General features: G+C 42.3%; 1 protein-coding gene, 1 long non-coding RNA gene and 1 other non-coding gene across 4 annotated transcripts in view; 1 reads left to right on the top strand and 2 right to left on the bottom strand.

Moving 5' to 3' along the window:
* Positions 1-3410: 3410 nt before the first annotated feature.
* On the bottom strand, positions 3411-6173 carry LOC135447272 (uncharacterized). Of its 2 annotated transcripts, none has more exons than XR_010440046.1 (4): positions 6040-6173; positions 5574-5736; positions 4573-4684; positions 3411-3698 (listed from the first exon to the last, which is right to left on the bottom strand). It is a non-coding gene; the product is annotated as an uncharacterized LOC135447272 (long non-coding RNA). The 2 variants fall into 2 exon arrangements; XR_010440047.1 differs by having other exon boundaries at positions 6035-6093.
* Positions 4314-4432, bottom strand: LOC135447545 (small nucleolar RNA SNORA26). The gene has a single exon (XR_010440196.1). It is a non-coding gene; the product is annotated as a small nucleolar RNA SNORA26 (small nucleolar RNA).
* An 8222-nt stretch (positions 6174-14395) lies between the features above and the next one.
* USP46 (ubiquitin specific peptidase 46) overlaps positions 14396-17366 on the top strand; it is a 28644-nt gene continuing 25673 nt past the window's right edge. The window contains exon 1 of the mRNA XM_064710387.1: positions 14396-14573. Coding sequence (XP_064566457.1) covers positions 14538-14573 — 36 coding nt within the window. The 5' untranslated portion in view covers positions 14396-14537. The remainder of the gene's footprint in view (positions 14574-17366) is intronic.

The raw sequence follows: 17366 nt of genomic DNA, 5'->3' as shown, positions 1-17366 counted from the left end.
TGAGTATTGCCTCCAAACTTCCCACTGAATATCAGTGAGGCTGATTTGTTAATGTAAGGCCACAAAGAGTCATAAAGCTTATTCTAAGATGAATTAATACCTGCATCCAAACTTCAGATTATCAAAAACAATGCACTACAAACCCCTGAGATCACTAATCTCTGTTACTAAGTGAAAGTCACACAAGCTCTGATATTGACAAGCTCCTCAGAACTAAAATTGTTGCAGAGTACCAGACTTTCAAGGTGGTCTCCCAAGAAAACAAAACCAAAAAAAACAAATGTCATGGTTTGAGCCTGGCACAGAGCCAGTGCCCCCATGAAAACACCCTCTCCCTGGGGTCTGCTGTGAGATGTGACCAGGAATAAGCAAAACAGGCTCCAGCTTAAATTCCCTACTATTCCCAACTACAAAATCAATGAAAAAAAAGGATTTTTATGCCTTGCCAGATCCTTGCACAGAATATAACACAATGTTGCTTCCTGTAGCCCTGTGTATAGAAAACTGTCCAAGGCTAAGCACATTATTCCATAATTATATTCTTCAGGGTTTGGTTTTTTTCATTCCTTTGATCATTGTGTCTCATCAGTTGTAACTACTTACTGAAAGGAAGTGAAATAGGAAATATCATGCTTTTCAATTGTCTGTGAGAACAGGAATAAACACATAGGTATGTAAATATTTCCCCTTTTGTTTGACAGCCCCCAGTCTTGATGAACAGATTAACCTTCTTGCAGATTTAGTCAAAGAAAGCCCAAAGCAGCATTTCTACATTTGCTATCAATAGCCAGAATTTATTTCCCCCAAATCTCTCATATAGTCCCTGTTGTACAAAGCATACTTATAAAAATGTATAAAATGAACAAGTATGGTCTCATGTCATTTAGCCTATAACAAGGCTGTAAGCCAGTTTGGTAGCCCTGGCGTATTCCCAGGCAAACCTGCCTATTTTTCTCCCATTAGTCTTCCATTTTCCAATGAGTAACAAAAGGGAGAATTCTAAATGTTATCACTCCATGTAGAGCATAGCAGTCATCAAACCAACCAGGTTTCTTGGTGAACTGCACTGCCCCAAGCACACAGTCCCCCCTAGGTGGTGGTCGGGGTGAATGAGCTCATTTACACCAATGAAGTTACTGGATTTAGACCCTAGATTAATACTAATCCCTTTGTTTTGCTTCACTACTTTAATGTGATATATCATAAATGTATTTAGGTGGGTGATGCCTGAACTGACATATTTATATTCCCAAAAGCCTGTAGATGGAATAGGAGCAACCCAAAGTTAATTGAGGAGAGATTTCTTATAAATACTCATGAGAAGTCACAGAACAAAGTACTCTCAAGTGACTTATCATTCCAATGAGTGTTTCTTCAAAATGAGCTTCCAGCACAGGGCAACGGCCCCAACTTAATGATTACAAGCAGCTAAATGTGAAAAGATAGAAGGTTTATAAATATGTGAAATAATTTGATACTTTAGTTGCAAATATAATCTCTGCTTTGATTTTGCATTAACCAGATCAATTTTTAAAGAATAATGCCTTAGGTTTGCCTAGTTATTTGAAGAACAAGATTGTTGAAACTAAGTGTTCACCAAGGAGTCTCAAGTAGACTTTATTTAATTCTTGATCTCTCTCTAGATGTACTAAACCCACTAAACTTACTCCATTTATTCTGTGTGAAATCAGAATAGTAGATCATGTCTAGAATGGACTCTCTTTTCATTAGCCTTTCAAACCAGATGTCTCATAAAAAGAGAAGAGCAAAGGCTGGACCTTGCATGCAGCTATGGCACTTAGTGGCATGTGGGTATTTCATCCAAAGGAGCAGCAAATTGACTTCATTAACAGTGATTCTATTGGGAAGCTTTTATACCACAGTGCCAATATACTGTGCAAGCCACTAATGTGAAAAATTTATTTTCTGCATCAGACATACTGACACAAAACATATTTAGTTGTCAGTAATAGAAAGAGGTAGATCCTAGAATGCTTGTAATTAAACTTCTTGAAACTTTTAAGAAAGGGGGAAAAAAATGGAAAGCAGACAGCAATGAAAGCAATTAAAGCAATTCATTGCAGTTAAAGCAATGAAACCATTAAAAAAAAAAAAAAAAGAATATTCAGAACCAACTCTGGCCACAGATCCCAACAGATCTTGATTCAGACAAGATCCTTGTGGACAGAGCAGCATATGGAATTTAATGCCATTTATTGCACGATAAATTAATCTGGAAAGGAAAACTCCAATCCTAATTCTAAGAGTGCTTCTAATTCCTTCAGAAACTCTGGAAGTGTAGACAGCTCACTGAAATCATCATGCCAAACTATCAAATGTAAGCAAGCTTACTGGTTAAGGAAAACAGGAATAAACATTCAGAAATCAGTCTGTACTGAATATCATCAACTAACATTGAATCTAAGAAAGGCAAATTAGAAATCTTGTGCAGGGGAGATATAAAACCACAACCCCATAACACAAGACTGAATAGACTAAAAATTAATCTTTAAGCATGGCCACAGCAGACAAAGGTCTATACAACTGAAAAAACTTTTAAGAAACGATACATTGTTTCTTGCAAGAGGAAATGGGCACTAGTCAAGTTTAATACTGTGAAGAGAAAGTACTTCTGTATACCCTACAAATTTAGTTTTGTCTCTTATTAAAACAAGCAGACTTAGGTGAGCCTGAAGGCCACAGATCATTACTCAACCCTTTCCCAAAAGGAACACTTCCTGTCTAGATGGGGATTCAATATGACCACATGTGTAAATACATTTGTTCCTAAATCCACACCAACTCAGCCTCCTAAACAGGCAGTGGTGAGCACCTGTCAGCCATTCTACTTAATATCCTTGCTTGTGCATTCTAGGAAAGCACTGGCAGTAACAGGATGCACAAAATTATTTTAAGACCTACCTTCAAGAAAAATGTTTTCAGTATTAAGACATAAGCTACTGAAAAGCATATACAAGCTTTTAATTGCCCAGCAATGATGATCTTGTTTTTTAAGGACCTTCTCACTGAGAGTGCTTTACATGGAATATTACAACATTTTCCTTGTTAATTTAAAATAGGCCAGGAATGGGATTCTTGGTAACATGTTCTTTTCAGTTTGAGATGATTTTTTTGTAGAGAACATGCAAACATATACAGTGTAATGAAATAACTTAGGAGTTAGCTGATTGATCTCAGTGCTTTTGCATTACAAAATACTCAGATACCAAGAATAAAAGATTAAGAGGGCCTTTTCAATGGATTTGTAAATTTAAGCTTAAATTTAAGATTAAGTTAATCAAGTCTGAACATGGCAAGAATGTTTCATGGATGTAAACACTTTTGTGCTGTCACAGAAACGAAGTCTTCATGCAGAAAATACCTTAAGAAGAAACCTTCAAAACACAAAGTTTTGGTAGCATGCTTTTATTTTAATAATTACTCAATTTATTTTAATTAATCCACAAACACAGTCAAATTACAGCAGTTTTTGTTAGAAAATCTGTTTCAACAAATGGCAAGATGCCTGTTTCAACATGATCATTGAAGACATATCACTTAAGCCATTGCTTGTCTCAGTTCTACTTCCAAGATGATGCTTAAGAAGTGACAACTGGAATCATCTTGTATGAAGTCAAAAATCATCCACTCATAAACTGATGTCTAATGTCAGTTCCTGGCACATGTTGTCTTCATCCCTGTGAAGAAGTTCTATTTCAGTTGCAGTCAGCATCATGCACACACCAAACAGGTACCTGCTCTAAGGCTGAGCTACATGAACCTTCTACATGACACTAACCTTAGGCCAGAGCCTTTTTTTAAACAAAATGACTTGGTTTGTACAGGATGGGATCTGCATTTCCCATACCATTAGTATGGATAGCATTCCAGAGGACCAGCTATATTAGAATAAGCAGATCAGTAACTATCACTGGATTTCCTGTGATATTTTTGCTATTTGTTTTTGGCTAAATCTATATAAAGTTTTAAAGAGTTACCACACAAGCTTTTCACCAGTTAAAGCTATTTTGCTTTGTCTTCCAGCAAGGAGTAAATGAAACTCCTTCAGGAATAGAAGACAATGCAGTCACTATTATCTGATAATCCTTTTCACAATTACATACCTGGAGACCAAACAATTTATGAGAAACTCTTTATTTAAGTCACAAATCACACAGGTTCACAAAGCACAAAGATTTGAGAAACCTACGATATTAAGATTCAGCTATCATAACAAGAGGACAGTTCAAAATCTTCCTACAAACTGTAAATAAAGTTGATTAGCAGCTTCCTGAAGTTCAGCAGTTATACAAATGTGTTCCTCCTAAGCATGATCCAAAGAAGAGTTTCAGCCTCACCTCTGGGTTTGCAAGAGAACTTTTATACCCCTCAGTATTGGCCACTTAAGACACTGGCAGACTTAAGAGGGCAAAGCATAAAAGGGGAGTAGATTTTAGCATGTTATAGTGTTTTCTTATCAACTGGGATGATCTGAAGTTACTATTTGTTTAAGAGATACTATAATTTGCTTGAAATACCGTTGGCAATTGTCATTAGACAGAGCACACTTACCTTCCAGTAGAAGGCATTATTTATTCCTAAGAAGTCCTGAGCATGGCTTCACATTTAGGTGTGATTACCCATGTCTAAAACATTTCCAGCATGAGGTTGCTATGTGAGGCCTCTAAAAAACACACAAAAAATTGTAAAATTACAATTAATACTGTTTAACTAAATTTAAAACTCTAAACTAAAGTTTATTCTACAGAGTAGCTACTATGTTGTTAAGCATTTAAAAATAAATTTTCTGTGGAGTTGCAAAAGTCATTTATAAGCCGTTCATGTTTAAATCAAAACCTAGAGCAAATGGCAATTACTGGTTCAATCTGTTGATAAGGCACGTTCATTAGCCCAGTTAAACTACATAGAACATAACATATAAACTACATAGAACATACCTTTTCAACATTTTTAAAAATATACTTTTAATCATAAACAATGGAATGTTTATTAAGCCTAAATTACTTTCAGTGCTGACACTACTGAGGTAAACTACAAACCTGTGTATTTGACTGAATCCTTGCCAGATAATTCATTGCTACCTTGTGTCTACTCACAGATATATATATATATATATAGATAGATAGATATACACACACACAGACACCTTGTTACAACTTACAAAGCACTCAAGGCAGAGACATCAAATGATACTGTTACAGGAGGACTAGAATACTTCAGGGAAAGCCCAAGACAGAGGGGGTTTTTTCTTTGTTTGAACAATTATCAAGCCCTTTTAAACCCAAGCCCTAAGTGCCTACAGTCTAAACATCACAGGTAACAATTGCAATTTTCTTGATGCGGCCCATTAAAAAAACTAAATAAACGCAGTGATTCAGATTTAAGGTTTGTGCAGCCCAATAGCTGCAACTTAAAATACAGAAGAGTGCAAATGTAGACAGTTATTTTGACTCAGAGACACAGGGCAGCACCCCATATACATATATATGTTGTTTTAAAAAACTCTCAGGATTCATAGCCCTCCACTTCGGAAGCCCGAAGCCTTTTCTTACCAGCCCCAGGCTGCAGTAGGAGCGCTGAGCTCGGTGTGTCCCTCACCCATGGGCGTCCCAGGCGGTGAGCGCAGGCCGCCAGCGCTGGGCCTGCCCGGGCCAGCCGCGCCGGGGCTCCTGCCCATGGCGGGCATTGAAGGGCTCGCCGCTTCCTCGGGACACACTGCGGAGGGAGAAAGGCATCAGCCGGGCAGCAAGGAGACCGCGGGGGGGGGGGGAAATGAAGGGACGCGGGCCATTTGTGCCTCACGACAGGATGCAGGGCGGAGGGAAGGACTCCGCACTGGGTTTTAGTGAGGGAAAGCTGCTCTATCCCCCTGTGTTGACTCCCCGGAGCACCGCCAAGCTCCGAGAGGGCAAGATGTGAAGGGAAAACCACACAGGTGTGTCCCACCTCCCCCAGGCCCAAAGCCCGTCCGTGCGGAGGGTAGGTGGTTTCCCCTGAGAGGGGCCGCATTCACCTTACCGCTCCCACAGCCGGCGGACAGAAGGACCGAGCAGCGCCTCGCCGGCCACTAAATACCGCCGCGCGCTCCCGCGAGACCCACGCCGCTCCGGCCGCAGCTGCCTATTGGCGAGGACAGCGCGCGTGACCTCGCGTGGGGCGGGGCGGGGCCGCGCGCCCGAGCCGCGCTGAGGCGGAGGGCCCCGGAGCTGCTGCAGGGCCGCGCCATGGCCGCGTCTGAGGGGCCGGCCCGGCTGAGCAGCTGAGCTTCCTGCGGCGGCCCCCATGGGTCAGACCAAGGCTTTCGCGGGGACGTGCTCGTCCATTCCTCCCCGGGCCGAGTTCTGGGTGCCCGCAGATGTTTAACACCGGGAAACAAAAGTGCCTTCGGTGCGAAGTGGCAACTGTGTAGCGGGTTTGAGGCACTAAATACCGCTGATCTCTGTCTAAACTCCTGTCTAAGCCGTGCTTAGGAGGCTTAGGAGCTGTCTGAGGATGGTGAGGTAAAGCCCCGAGCCTCGCTAATGCCCTGGCGGTGCCGTGCAGCTGTGCCGGGCTGCGCGCCAGGCGCGAGGCGGGGGCAGCCGGCCTGGCCTGCGAGCCAGCCCTCAGCACGGTGCGCAGCTCTGCTGCTCTTCTGCCCCAGATAGAACGGGCCGCCCGTCTGGGGATGCTGCTAAGAGGGTTTGGAGTGAGTACGAGCAGATTAGCATAAACAGGGAATTAGTAGTTTGTAGGACAGAGACTTTGCAAAGCTGGTAGGCAGGAATCACAATATATCATAGAATGTACTGAGGTGGAAGGGACCCATCAGGATCTTCAAGTCCAACCCTTGGGTCGGCACAGGACACCCCAAGAATCACACCCTGTGTCTGAAAGCATTGTCCAAACTGAATTGAATGGAAGTCCCTGCTTCTCAAATAAGTGTGTATATTGCTGATAATTCATACCTTCCTGTCTCAGTGAGGAGCAATATGTCCTGGCTCACGCTGAGTTGCACCTGTAAAGCGTGTAGAAAGAAAACAACGAGCTGGCCCGCTATCCCTAATCTGAACCCTGCATTTAAATCACTCTCAACAGAGCTAACCAATCTTATGCAGCCTGAAACAAATAGTCACATAGTTGCAATCAAGGGATGATTCTAGATATTGTTTCCTATCGCTTCTAGTTACCTCTTCTAATTCTTGACACTCAAAACATTGTTGCAGATTAACCCTGTGACAGTTTATTGTCTGTACATCAAGATTCAAAACCTGTCTTAGGACTCCAGGTAAATGTGTCTCTGGAGATAAATTTGTGAGACATGTAGTTTTAAGTCATTTCAAGTAGGCTCCTTTGCAATGACTATTTTCTGCAATCAGACACGTAAGTCAGATCAGTCTTTTTCTGTAATGTAGTCAAAAAGATGAAGTGGCATTCAACCTTTAAATTTTTAGCACTTATGGCACTGGGATTTATGTCAAGTTTGCTTTCTTCTTTTCCAGTACAGAATGTAAACTGGCACTTCTGTTACACAGAAAACCAGCAATCCACAGAAAACCAGTTATCAGTATCCATCCTAGTTGAGCATTTTAATCATTCACATAATCCTACACCTTTTTCTTGCCCCTCATAAGTTTTCTTCTGTTTTCCCAATACAAAATTTGTATTGTTTGCCTTCTCTCTGGCTCCATGAAACTTTTGTGTCTGATAGTGGCACAACTTCAAGAGAAGAAATGCAGAGTCTACCTGACCTGCCTGTCGTATTCCAAAGCTGCTCTATAGAATAAAATAACTGTTCTTTAATAAATTACTGCAAGGATCAGGTGTGGATTTGAGCCCCTTTACTTGCATGTTAGTTCTCTCATTTCCTGTTATAGTGCTGTAACCACTAAGTTGCTGCCTACAAGGCTGCAGGCAGATCTGCTGTTTCCATGTATGCAGGAAGTAACTTTTATCTGAATTAACTTCTCGGCTGGGCACTGGGTCTGCCCACAACTTGGGTACTTTGGGGACTTGAGGGAAAGACCACAGTATTGGTGGATCTGGGTACAGGTTAATTTTAACTCACTGGGAGAAATACAGGCCTGGTCATGAGCAGAATTTGTAAGAATTCCAGTTATCATGGGGGCATTTTGAATTTTATTAAGTGGCAGCAGGGTGTCTTATTTTGTAGATTAGTGTTGAGCTTTTTAAGGAGGTGAGTGAGCTGAACTAATTTGTTCAAATCTTGAAGAGTGATGCTCTGATTAGCTAAGTCTCTCTTTGTCACATGCAAGAATTAAGTCTCAAAGTCTCTGATGCTTGGATGCTTCTCACAGAAGAAAGACTCTTGAAAACAACTTGTGTAACAACATCAGGAGTTTACCACAATGTGTAATTGTCATAAACATTTCACTTCAATTTTACTGTCTTTCTCCACAATGAAGGAAAATCAATCAAGTAAAACCTCATTGTGACCATCAGTCTTTGCAGGTGAATTACCTGCAAAGTAGTATTAGTATTCAGTAGCATTAAATAATTGTCATGTTTGAAATCTTAGAATGTAAAAGATTTATATTTATATATATGTGTGTATGTGTGTGTTTGTGTGTGGTTAAATTTGGTTGAAACTTTGAGATGTAATGTAATGTAATAAAAGTGTAATTTAATTTATGCACAATTTAATAGAATATAAAGACTATTTTAAATTCATGCTGAAAATAGACTAAATGCCAGTTACAGCTTATCTGTCCTTTGGGCTTTTTTTGTCCTCAGAATGTTTGTGAGTTAAAATTGGAGCCTGTAAAAGAGAATAAAAATGATAAATACAATCTATGGAGAAGAGGAAGGCAAGCCAGAATCATTATTTCCTTTTCAGAGGCAGAAATATCAATATATTTCTGTAAAAACTTCAATTTTCTGTTATTTTTGCTCAGTGAGTCTCTTTTTGTTTGATAAATTACTTCCATGGTTAAAAGTTTTTGTTATCTCTTTCCAGCTAATATGTATGATTAGAATTTAAATAGTGTTTTTCTACCTGAAAGCACATTTTGTATAGGTAAGAAAAATGCCAGTAAAGTTTTCTTGTGAGCTCCCTTGCTGAATAATATACCTGATGAAGAGGCCATTCTTCAAGAGTCTTCCTTCTGGAAAGGTGGGAATATTTTTCCTTGAGTAGTGAGAGTGGGGAAGGTTAGTATTATTTACAGAGCACTGAAGTTCTATTACAGTCACTGTTCCAAGCTCTTACCACAGTGTATTTGAAACTCAAGTGGAAGCAAAAGGGCAGGGGTAAGGTATGATGAGACAATCACAGCTCCAGGCCATGACTGACTTGGACTGGCTGCAGAGGCTTTAACAGCCTCTTCATAGACTAGAATGCAAAGGCTTTCACTAGAGAACTCTTCGACCCCTTGTATCTACTCAGCCAGCTTTTGGTACCTCAACGTCCATGTACTTGCGTCTGTCTTGTTCTGCTGTCTTTGGCCTTCCAGACGTGGTGTGCGGCCATAAAACGATGAGGTCAGATGCTGTTGCAGTGTGGCCGGGTGGCAGAAGTGCTGCAACCTTCTTTGCCATGTCTCCTTCAGAAGCTGCTCAGAGTGAGGCCTCCAGAGCAGCCATTTCAAGCCCATACACACGCACACACACACACACACACACACGCACACACGCACGCACACACACACGCACACACGCACACACACACACACACACACGCACACACACACGCACACACGCACACACACACGCACACGCACACACACACGCACACACACACACGCACACACACACACACACACACGCACACACACACACACACGCACACACACACACACACACACGCACACACACACACACACCACAGACAGCTCAGCAGAGGACAGACAGGGAGGGTCTGTGCATGGTCTGTTCCAGCGAGGGTTTATTGCATCCACCCTGCCAAAGGGAGCAGAGACAAAAGGCAGAACCATGTGGCCTGCATGACTTCAGCGTGGGGTCAGTGACAGTGACCTGAGGGCACAGCAAAGGACAAAGGGCAGCACCCTGAGGGGGGATGAGGGAGGAGTAATTGGGGTGGGCAGTGTCAGCTGGCCAATGGGGGAGGCAATCTAATGTAGATTGGCAGTAGTGCTGCAGAGCATCATGGCTTAGTCCTCTCTGTCGGCTGAGGTGGGGAAAACTTCATGATGTATTCTTCCAAGGCAAGGCCCTGGGGACGTCCCTGATGGGGAGGAGTCAGATGATTCCACAAGATGCTATAAAGTGTTTTGTTTTCTTCTGTAAAGTAATAATTTCTGAGAAAAATGAAGAGGTGGTATTCTCTACTTGCCAACTCCAAAATGCTTAAACTAGCAAAAGATAGGCAAGATTCAGGGATCAATTTAATGCAGTTTTATTTCTATGCTTTATCTTTAGAATCCTGACAAGTCATACTATCACCAAAACATGAAGTTTTACAGTATTTTTGAATCAAGAGAAATAGTTTCTCAGATAATTTGAAAATGTTGGGTAGGGGTTGCTTTGAAGATAACAGTCTTAAAGAAAAATAGTAATTCCAAAGTTGGGTTGATATTTTGGTTTTAGACTGCACATGAATTGTTCATGGACTGCAACTCACTCTTGCCATTAGAATTTCAGGTGCAGATGGAGTGGTTTCCATGGACCTGCTATGAGCCATGTGCCACAGATTCAATCCATAGGCTGCAAGCTGGTATTTGGCATTGTACTAAAGCCACCAGTCTGTTCTGGAATGAGGCCAAGCTTCATGGAAAATCCTGATTTCTCATTCTCGTGTCTACACATTTGCCATTTTGTTAAAGATATTTTGCTATTTTTTGGTAGAACATAATTTAATATTAGATACAAAACATTTTTAAAATTGTAAAATTCTAAACCTACATTGTCAGCACTGTAATATTTCAGACATCTGAATTCTCCTATAATTCTTATGTATTTTCCATGCTTTCAGGAAGCCTTAGTATTGTTTTAACTCCCTTTTCCATTAAAATGACCTTTTAATTGGTTGGAAATATATCCTAAATTTGATCTGTTCCAAACATTTGTTCAGCAAACTGACTGATGATTACCCACTTCTGGACCCAAGTTTATTACAAGAAAAACATAAATGAACCCTCTGTGGAATTTTACAAGATTTCTGGAGAGGAAATGCAATATCCTCTGTGCAGAATGAACAGATATTCTAGTCTCAGATTTGCTACCAACTCTCCTGTGTTAACTTTGGACAAGTCACTACATTTCTGCTGGCAATTTTCTTGCTTTGTAAAAGAAACTAATATTAACTTGCCACCAAATAATTTGACAACTCTGAGTGAATGCTTGCAAAATACTCTGAAAAGTCTGGTGGAAAATGTTATGGAAATCCATGCCTCTGCTAGCCAAAGAGGATATTTACAATAGGTCCATATTTTATGTAGTGAAATAGAAATGTTCAAGTGTAAAACCAGATGAGACCAAGACAGATCTAAAATTAAATGCAGGAGGTATTTTTTGACCTTTCAACAGAAATTATATAAGCACTCTTAGGTTATAAATAGTCCTTTGTTTTCCTTCTCTTTGTCTAACACACAGAAGAAACACAGGGTTGGTTGTTTGTTGTAAGGAGATAGGGCAATGCTTTGGAGTGGAAACAATTGTGCACTGTTCTTTATTTATACAATTCCTATAAAGTTTGTTACTAGTATCTGTTGCATTGCTTAGCACTTTTTTATCTTCAAACAGCGACAGGAATAAAGTTTCTATTCCTGAAAATGACAACAGCAGAAAAAAACAAAACCAGACACTAGTCCATTTCCAGCATGAAAGTTTCTTTCTTCTTTCCTGTTTTGATATGTCTGAAGCGCAAAAAAGACAGTGCTAGACTATTTTCAAACTGACACAAATACACTTGTATATTATTCTCTATATTTATTATTTATCTTCAGAAAAAAAGACAAGAAAAGTGTCCACCTTTAAATGAAAGTATTTGTATTAGCATTAAGGAATATGATACTGAATTCTTCACAGAATGATGTGTGTGCATATTTACAAATATTCCCTTGAACAACCAGTAAGTGCTTAATCAGTAGCAATTTAATTTTGTGTCAAAAAAGTTTGACGAACAGAAACAACAGAAAACTTACCCTGAAGTCAAGTAATTGGCATTTAAGAAAAAAAGAAGTATGGAAATACCAATTTTTTCTTTTTTGTCTTCACACATTCTATGATTTCTCTGGGGTTTGTATTATGGAAGTAATGTTATTGACATTAAAATATACGTGAGGCAAATGACTTTATTAGATAAAGCATTTTGTGTCATTTAAATTTTTAATCACCTTTCAAACTCATTTGTTTGTTCCATAACTTTTCACTGATAGCAATTATGATTCTCCACAGAACATTGGAATAAGCAGGCTACAGCAAAGAATACATAATTAGGCTTGTGTAATAACAGGCATCAGTTTAAAAACCAGGGATGGTGCAGTACTGTCCAGGCTACTTAGAAATGCACTGGAAACTAATCAGACCTTGATTGCTTCAGTCCTGACATGTTGGCTTAACTCCCATTTTCCCTGGTTATGTTGAGAAAACCTGTCATATTATGTGTAATCCAGTCCTCTGAGTTTAAGCAAATTAAACACTTGGGATCAAATTCACACATAATGTAAGACCATGAACTTAATAGAATAATACCAAAGATAATTTTTTTCTCAGTGATGTTATTTAATGGCTCTTTTGCATAGTGATTTGAGGATTTATGAAGCAATTTAGTGGCCCTGTGGACTTCACATTATGTCCAAAAGTCTTTCTCCATCCTGTATGTTGAATGTCTGCAATGATTTAATATAACTAATCCAATTTTAATTAGGAAAGAAAATTCTGTCTCTGTGACAACTCAATTTTGAGTTTCTTTGCTGAAACTGTCAGCAAGATACCAACTAATGCCAAATTTGATACCATTTTTATAAAGCAGGCACTTGTCCACAGTGAGCTGGATTAAGGCCACTTACCTAACAGTATTTTCAGAGCAGGAATTTATCTTTAGATGTTACTGCTGATGCCAGATTTTACTAGTAATCATAGATATTTTTTTGAAATTATAATTTAAAAAAATACTGACTTCAGAATGTTTCCTGTAAATGAAGCCTGTGGACCCAGGCTCTATAGGCTGCAATTATTTTATTCTAGCATCATGAAATGAAAGGTGTAGCCAGGAATGAGCATACCACACTTCAGGTGCTGTTAGGAGCAGAGGTGTCTGTAGAAATGTTAGTAGTTCTCTCTTTATTTGAATGATTTCCCCAGCATAGCAGAGGAACAATAAACGGGCCTTAGGCTCTTGCTGAAAAAAGCAAAATCTGCTAAGGAAAGGGGAATTCTAAGATGAGGATTGCCCTAGCTGAACTCTGCTTCTCTCATAGATTTGCTATGTGACCTCCAGTTAGCTATTTAACAACCTTGGGCCTATTATCACGTGTGTGAATTTAATATACTTACACTGCTCTGCCTTGGAGAAAGGCATGGGCCTCGACTTGCTTGTGTTTGAAGAGAACCAAAGATTATTACATTAACTGTGTCGTATAAATGCTAGATGTTGTGAATTTGTGGTGAGCTCATGGTGTGGGGACAGTCCCAAAACAGCATTTGTGAAGATAAATGTTATCTGCATGAATGGCAATACAAAGCACCAACTGAGGGCAGTAAATTACATTCCAGCCTACGGTTCTGGATTTTGCAAGTGCCTGGGCTCCTGTATACCTCCTAGGTGGGGTGAGCATGTCCCAAAGCACAGTGCCGCCGTTCCTGCCACACATCCACGTCCTCCTGCCTTCCTGTCCTTCGCCCCGCTGCCTGCCGGTATGGCTGTGTAGGCACCGAGGCCGGGATTCCCAGCCCCGTGGCCATTCCAGGCCCGGTGATTAAAGCACCGCGCTCCTGTCGGAGGGCCCGTCCGTAGGGGCGGCGGGCGCAGCGCCCCCGCGCCCCCTCGGCCCCGCAGCGTATTGGCTGCGGCGGCGGCCGCCCCGCCGGGCCCGCTGGGTGCCCCGTGCCCGGCACTGCCTCTGACCTTCCCTTCCCTTTCCTTCTCTTCCCGTCCCCGGCGCTGTCAGAGCGCATCAGCGGGCGCGGCGCTGCGATGGAGCGGCGAGCGGCAACGGCAGCCGCCGGGAGAGGAGGAAGAGGAGGAGGAGGAGGAAGGGAGAGATTAGCGCGGTGCCGGCTGGCGCAGAGGCGCGGCTGAGCGCTCCAGCGGGAGCCCGGGGCCCTGCGGACCGTGCGAGAGGCACAGGCGGAAGGAGCGGAGATGCGGCCGCTCTCCCCGCGCTGCTGAAGCTCCCGGTCACTCGGCCGGAGGAGGGAGGCCGGGAAGGTCCTTCCTTCTCGCCGCTCTGCGGGCGCAAAGGGTGCCTGTGCAGTCCCCTCCTCTCGCTTTTATCCCAGCCCCGGAGCAGGAGCCGCCGCCGCCCCCTATCCCTTCCTGCGCTCTTCCCACCATGAGCGGGGCTGTTTTCACCTTATAAAGATGGCGGTGTGGGATCGCTGCAACCTTTAGACTAATGACTGTCAGAAACATCGCCTCCATCTGTAATATGGTGAGTGCTGGCGGGGGGCGGGCGGCGCGGCTGCCCCTGCGGGGGCCGGCTGGAGGCTGCCCCGGGGCGCAGCCCAACCGCGCGGCTCCGTCCGGTGCCCCAGCGGCGGGGGAGCCGGGTAGGCTGCCGAGAAGTGCCCGGGATGGAGTCGGCCGACTGAGAGTGACGATGTCCCGAGGAGTTTTCCTGGAGCAGCCCGGGCGTGGGCCGGGGAGGGAGGCAGATGCAGAACCGGCGCGAGGCCCCCGGAGCGGGTCTGACCCCGGCCGAGGCGCGTTGCAGACGGAGCCGTGGCCCGCCCTTCCTCCGCCTGCCCTTCCTCCTGCCCTAATACTGCGAAAGGACCAAAGTAGGGTTCTGAATCCACATTAAATCAGTGACCCTGTTTAACCCTCTCAGGCAGGCACCCTGCGCTCTCCTAGGGCCGGCAGCTCCCCAGATTACACAGAAAAGAAGGATGATTAGATGCCTAATAACACTTTTAGATCCCGATGCCTAGGTGGTTGCTCTAGGAAGTCTTTGCTTTAGAGCTAACTGGGTTTAACTTGCACTGCATGCTGCTCGAAGAGAACTGGTGTTTATAAAGTACTCTTGAATCACTTTGCTTTCTCAAAACCAATTAGGCAATTAGGAAGGAACAAGGAAACGTTTGTATTTTTGTTATGTTCACTTTGCTACTTTTCTCCCATTGGAACAGTTGAAACGATGCTTTCTGCATTGTGTTTGGGTTTAATTTTAATTCTAACCAACTTGGAGCACCTAATTTGGTTTAGGTTTTTGAAACTTCTTGGCAGGAGGAGGAAAAGCTGAAACTCTGTCAAAGACTTTTTAATACTGTGAGACTGTAGCAAACTTGCCAATTAAATAGTTGCGTGCTAAGCATCTCAATGCAAACAGAAGAGAATCCTATTTTTGTTCATTTTGGTTTTTAGTCTGTATTTTTCACCCTTATTTCCAGGTTCTTCAAGAGCAGCTACACACAGTTGCCAGCTTCCCTCCATGTGGTACCCCAGCATGCCTTGTGCTGCTGATGCCACACATACCATTCACCTGCCCTGGAGAATGGAGCCTGTCTCTAGGGTAGGGCAGTGGGTACAGCCCCAGAGGCCTGGCTCCTGCGGGGTCTGAGTGAGGGAGTGCAGAGTGCAAGCCTGCTCCCCTTCCATGTGTCCACACTTCCACCTAAGTGGGATTGCTCTTTTGTTGCAAATGAGATGCCTGGGAAATCCCATGCACAGCTTTCATTTGAACCACAGCCCTCCCTTTGAAATGCCTGCTCTGAAATGCAGAGAGGGTGAGTTGGTTCTGAGGTTAAAAGAATTAATACAAAATCCAGATTTGTGGTATAATAACCTGGGTGCTCATCTTTCTTCATCAACAGTAACTAGTTTTCTGAACTTTTCAGTGTTCTTAATGATTTCCAGTCCAATGAGCCACAAATACTGCAAAGAGAGCTTCAGGAAATGGTACAGGACTGAGGAGAAAACCTAGATGCACTTACTTACCTTCTCTCTGAGGCAGGCTCCAGTTTTTACTGCTGATTAATGGTGGATGTGATGCCTTGCAAATTTTATAAAAGAACACTGCATGAAGGGGAGCTGGAGACTCATAGGTGGATGTAAGACCTTGGTATAAAGTACTAGGAACTCTGATTTTTTCACGTGCTTCAGACAGATGCACTTGCATGCAGCACGGTTCTCCCAAAGACTGAACAGATTCACAACAGAACTGATGAAGTTCTTGCAGGGGTGTGCTGCTCAGCTGTCATTGCCAGTACATCCTGCAAAAGTAGCATCTGAGAGGTGGAGAGACCAAAGGGAAGAAGGAGAGCCCCAAGCAGAAAAGGGGGCATACCAGGATTCATACTTCAAGACAATTCTAGCTGATGGTACTGTGACAGAAGGTGCAGTCTATTCAATGTTACTGATGTTTTCAGGCTACACATTCCTTGAGATCTGTGTACTTAGCTTTTAGAGACACCATGTTGCGTTGGTCACATTTAGTTTTTTCTGGATAACCCTCAGGGACAGGAAGTTCTTTTAGGCAAAAACAATGGTGTTTTAGACAGCTACAGGAATTTGGGGCTGTAAGAGAAACACAAATACTTTCAAGTGCTGGCAACATTGCATTGTGGCTCCTCCAAAAATGTGTCCACTCTGATGAGGTGATGGACTTGAACTCAGTGGTCTGTAGAAGGAGCTATGATAGCCTTCCAGAGGGCTAGAGGTATAAAAGTAAACCTTTGCCTTTTTAAAACCTAAATATTTGCCCTAAATATAGTTTGATTTAGGACATCTGTAGAAATCTATCTAGAACAATGCTGAATTGCTGATTCCCAGACCTTGTTCCTGTACTATAATGTAGTGCTTGAAAACTGAGCTACAGACAAGCTGTGGACTAAGAAATAGCTGTATAGTTCTTTGGCAATATAATATGTTTTTCTATATAATGCTACATAATAATAGGTTTCTAAATTTTTTAATTGGTTAAACTCAGTAATTTAAAAAAGGGGGTTCTGGTCTTTATTTTTTCCCATTCCACTTTAGAGTGTTCACAGAGGGTTTTCCTTTTTTTGAAAAAAACCCCCAAAATCTAAACAAAAATGTCTGGTTGGTTTTTAGGGGTGGTGGGGGAAGTAGAGGAAGAGAGACAGAGGCAGCAATTGGTCCTGAAATGCTTGTCCATCCCTGAATGCAACTTAGATTGTGTTTTCAATAGTAGTCCTTGACAAAGTTTTTTAAGTGTGTTTGTTCAATGTTTGCTCTCGTGTCCTGAAGGGAAAAATATTACTGA

Source organism: Zonotrichia leucophrys, chromosome 4 (genome assembly GCF_028769735.1).
Source record: "Zonotrichia leucophrys gambelii isolate GWCS_2022_RI chromosome 4, RI_Zleu_2.0, whole genome shotgun sequence".
Taxonomy (NCBI): domain Eukaryota; kingdom Metazoa; phylum Chordata; class Aves; order Passeriformes; family Passerellidae; genus Zonotrichia; species Zonotrichia leucophrys.
The sequence above is the reverse complement of the archived record's forward strand: the minus strand, read 5'-3'. Positions and strand labels throughout refer to the sequence as shown.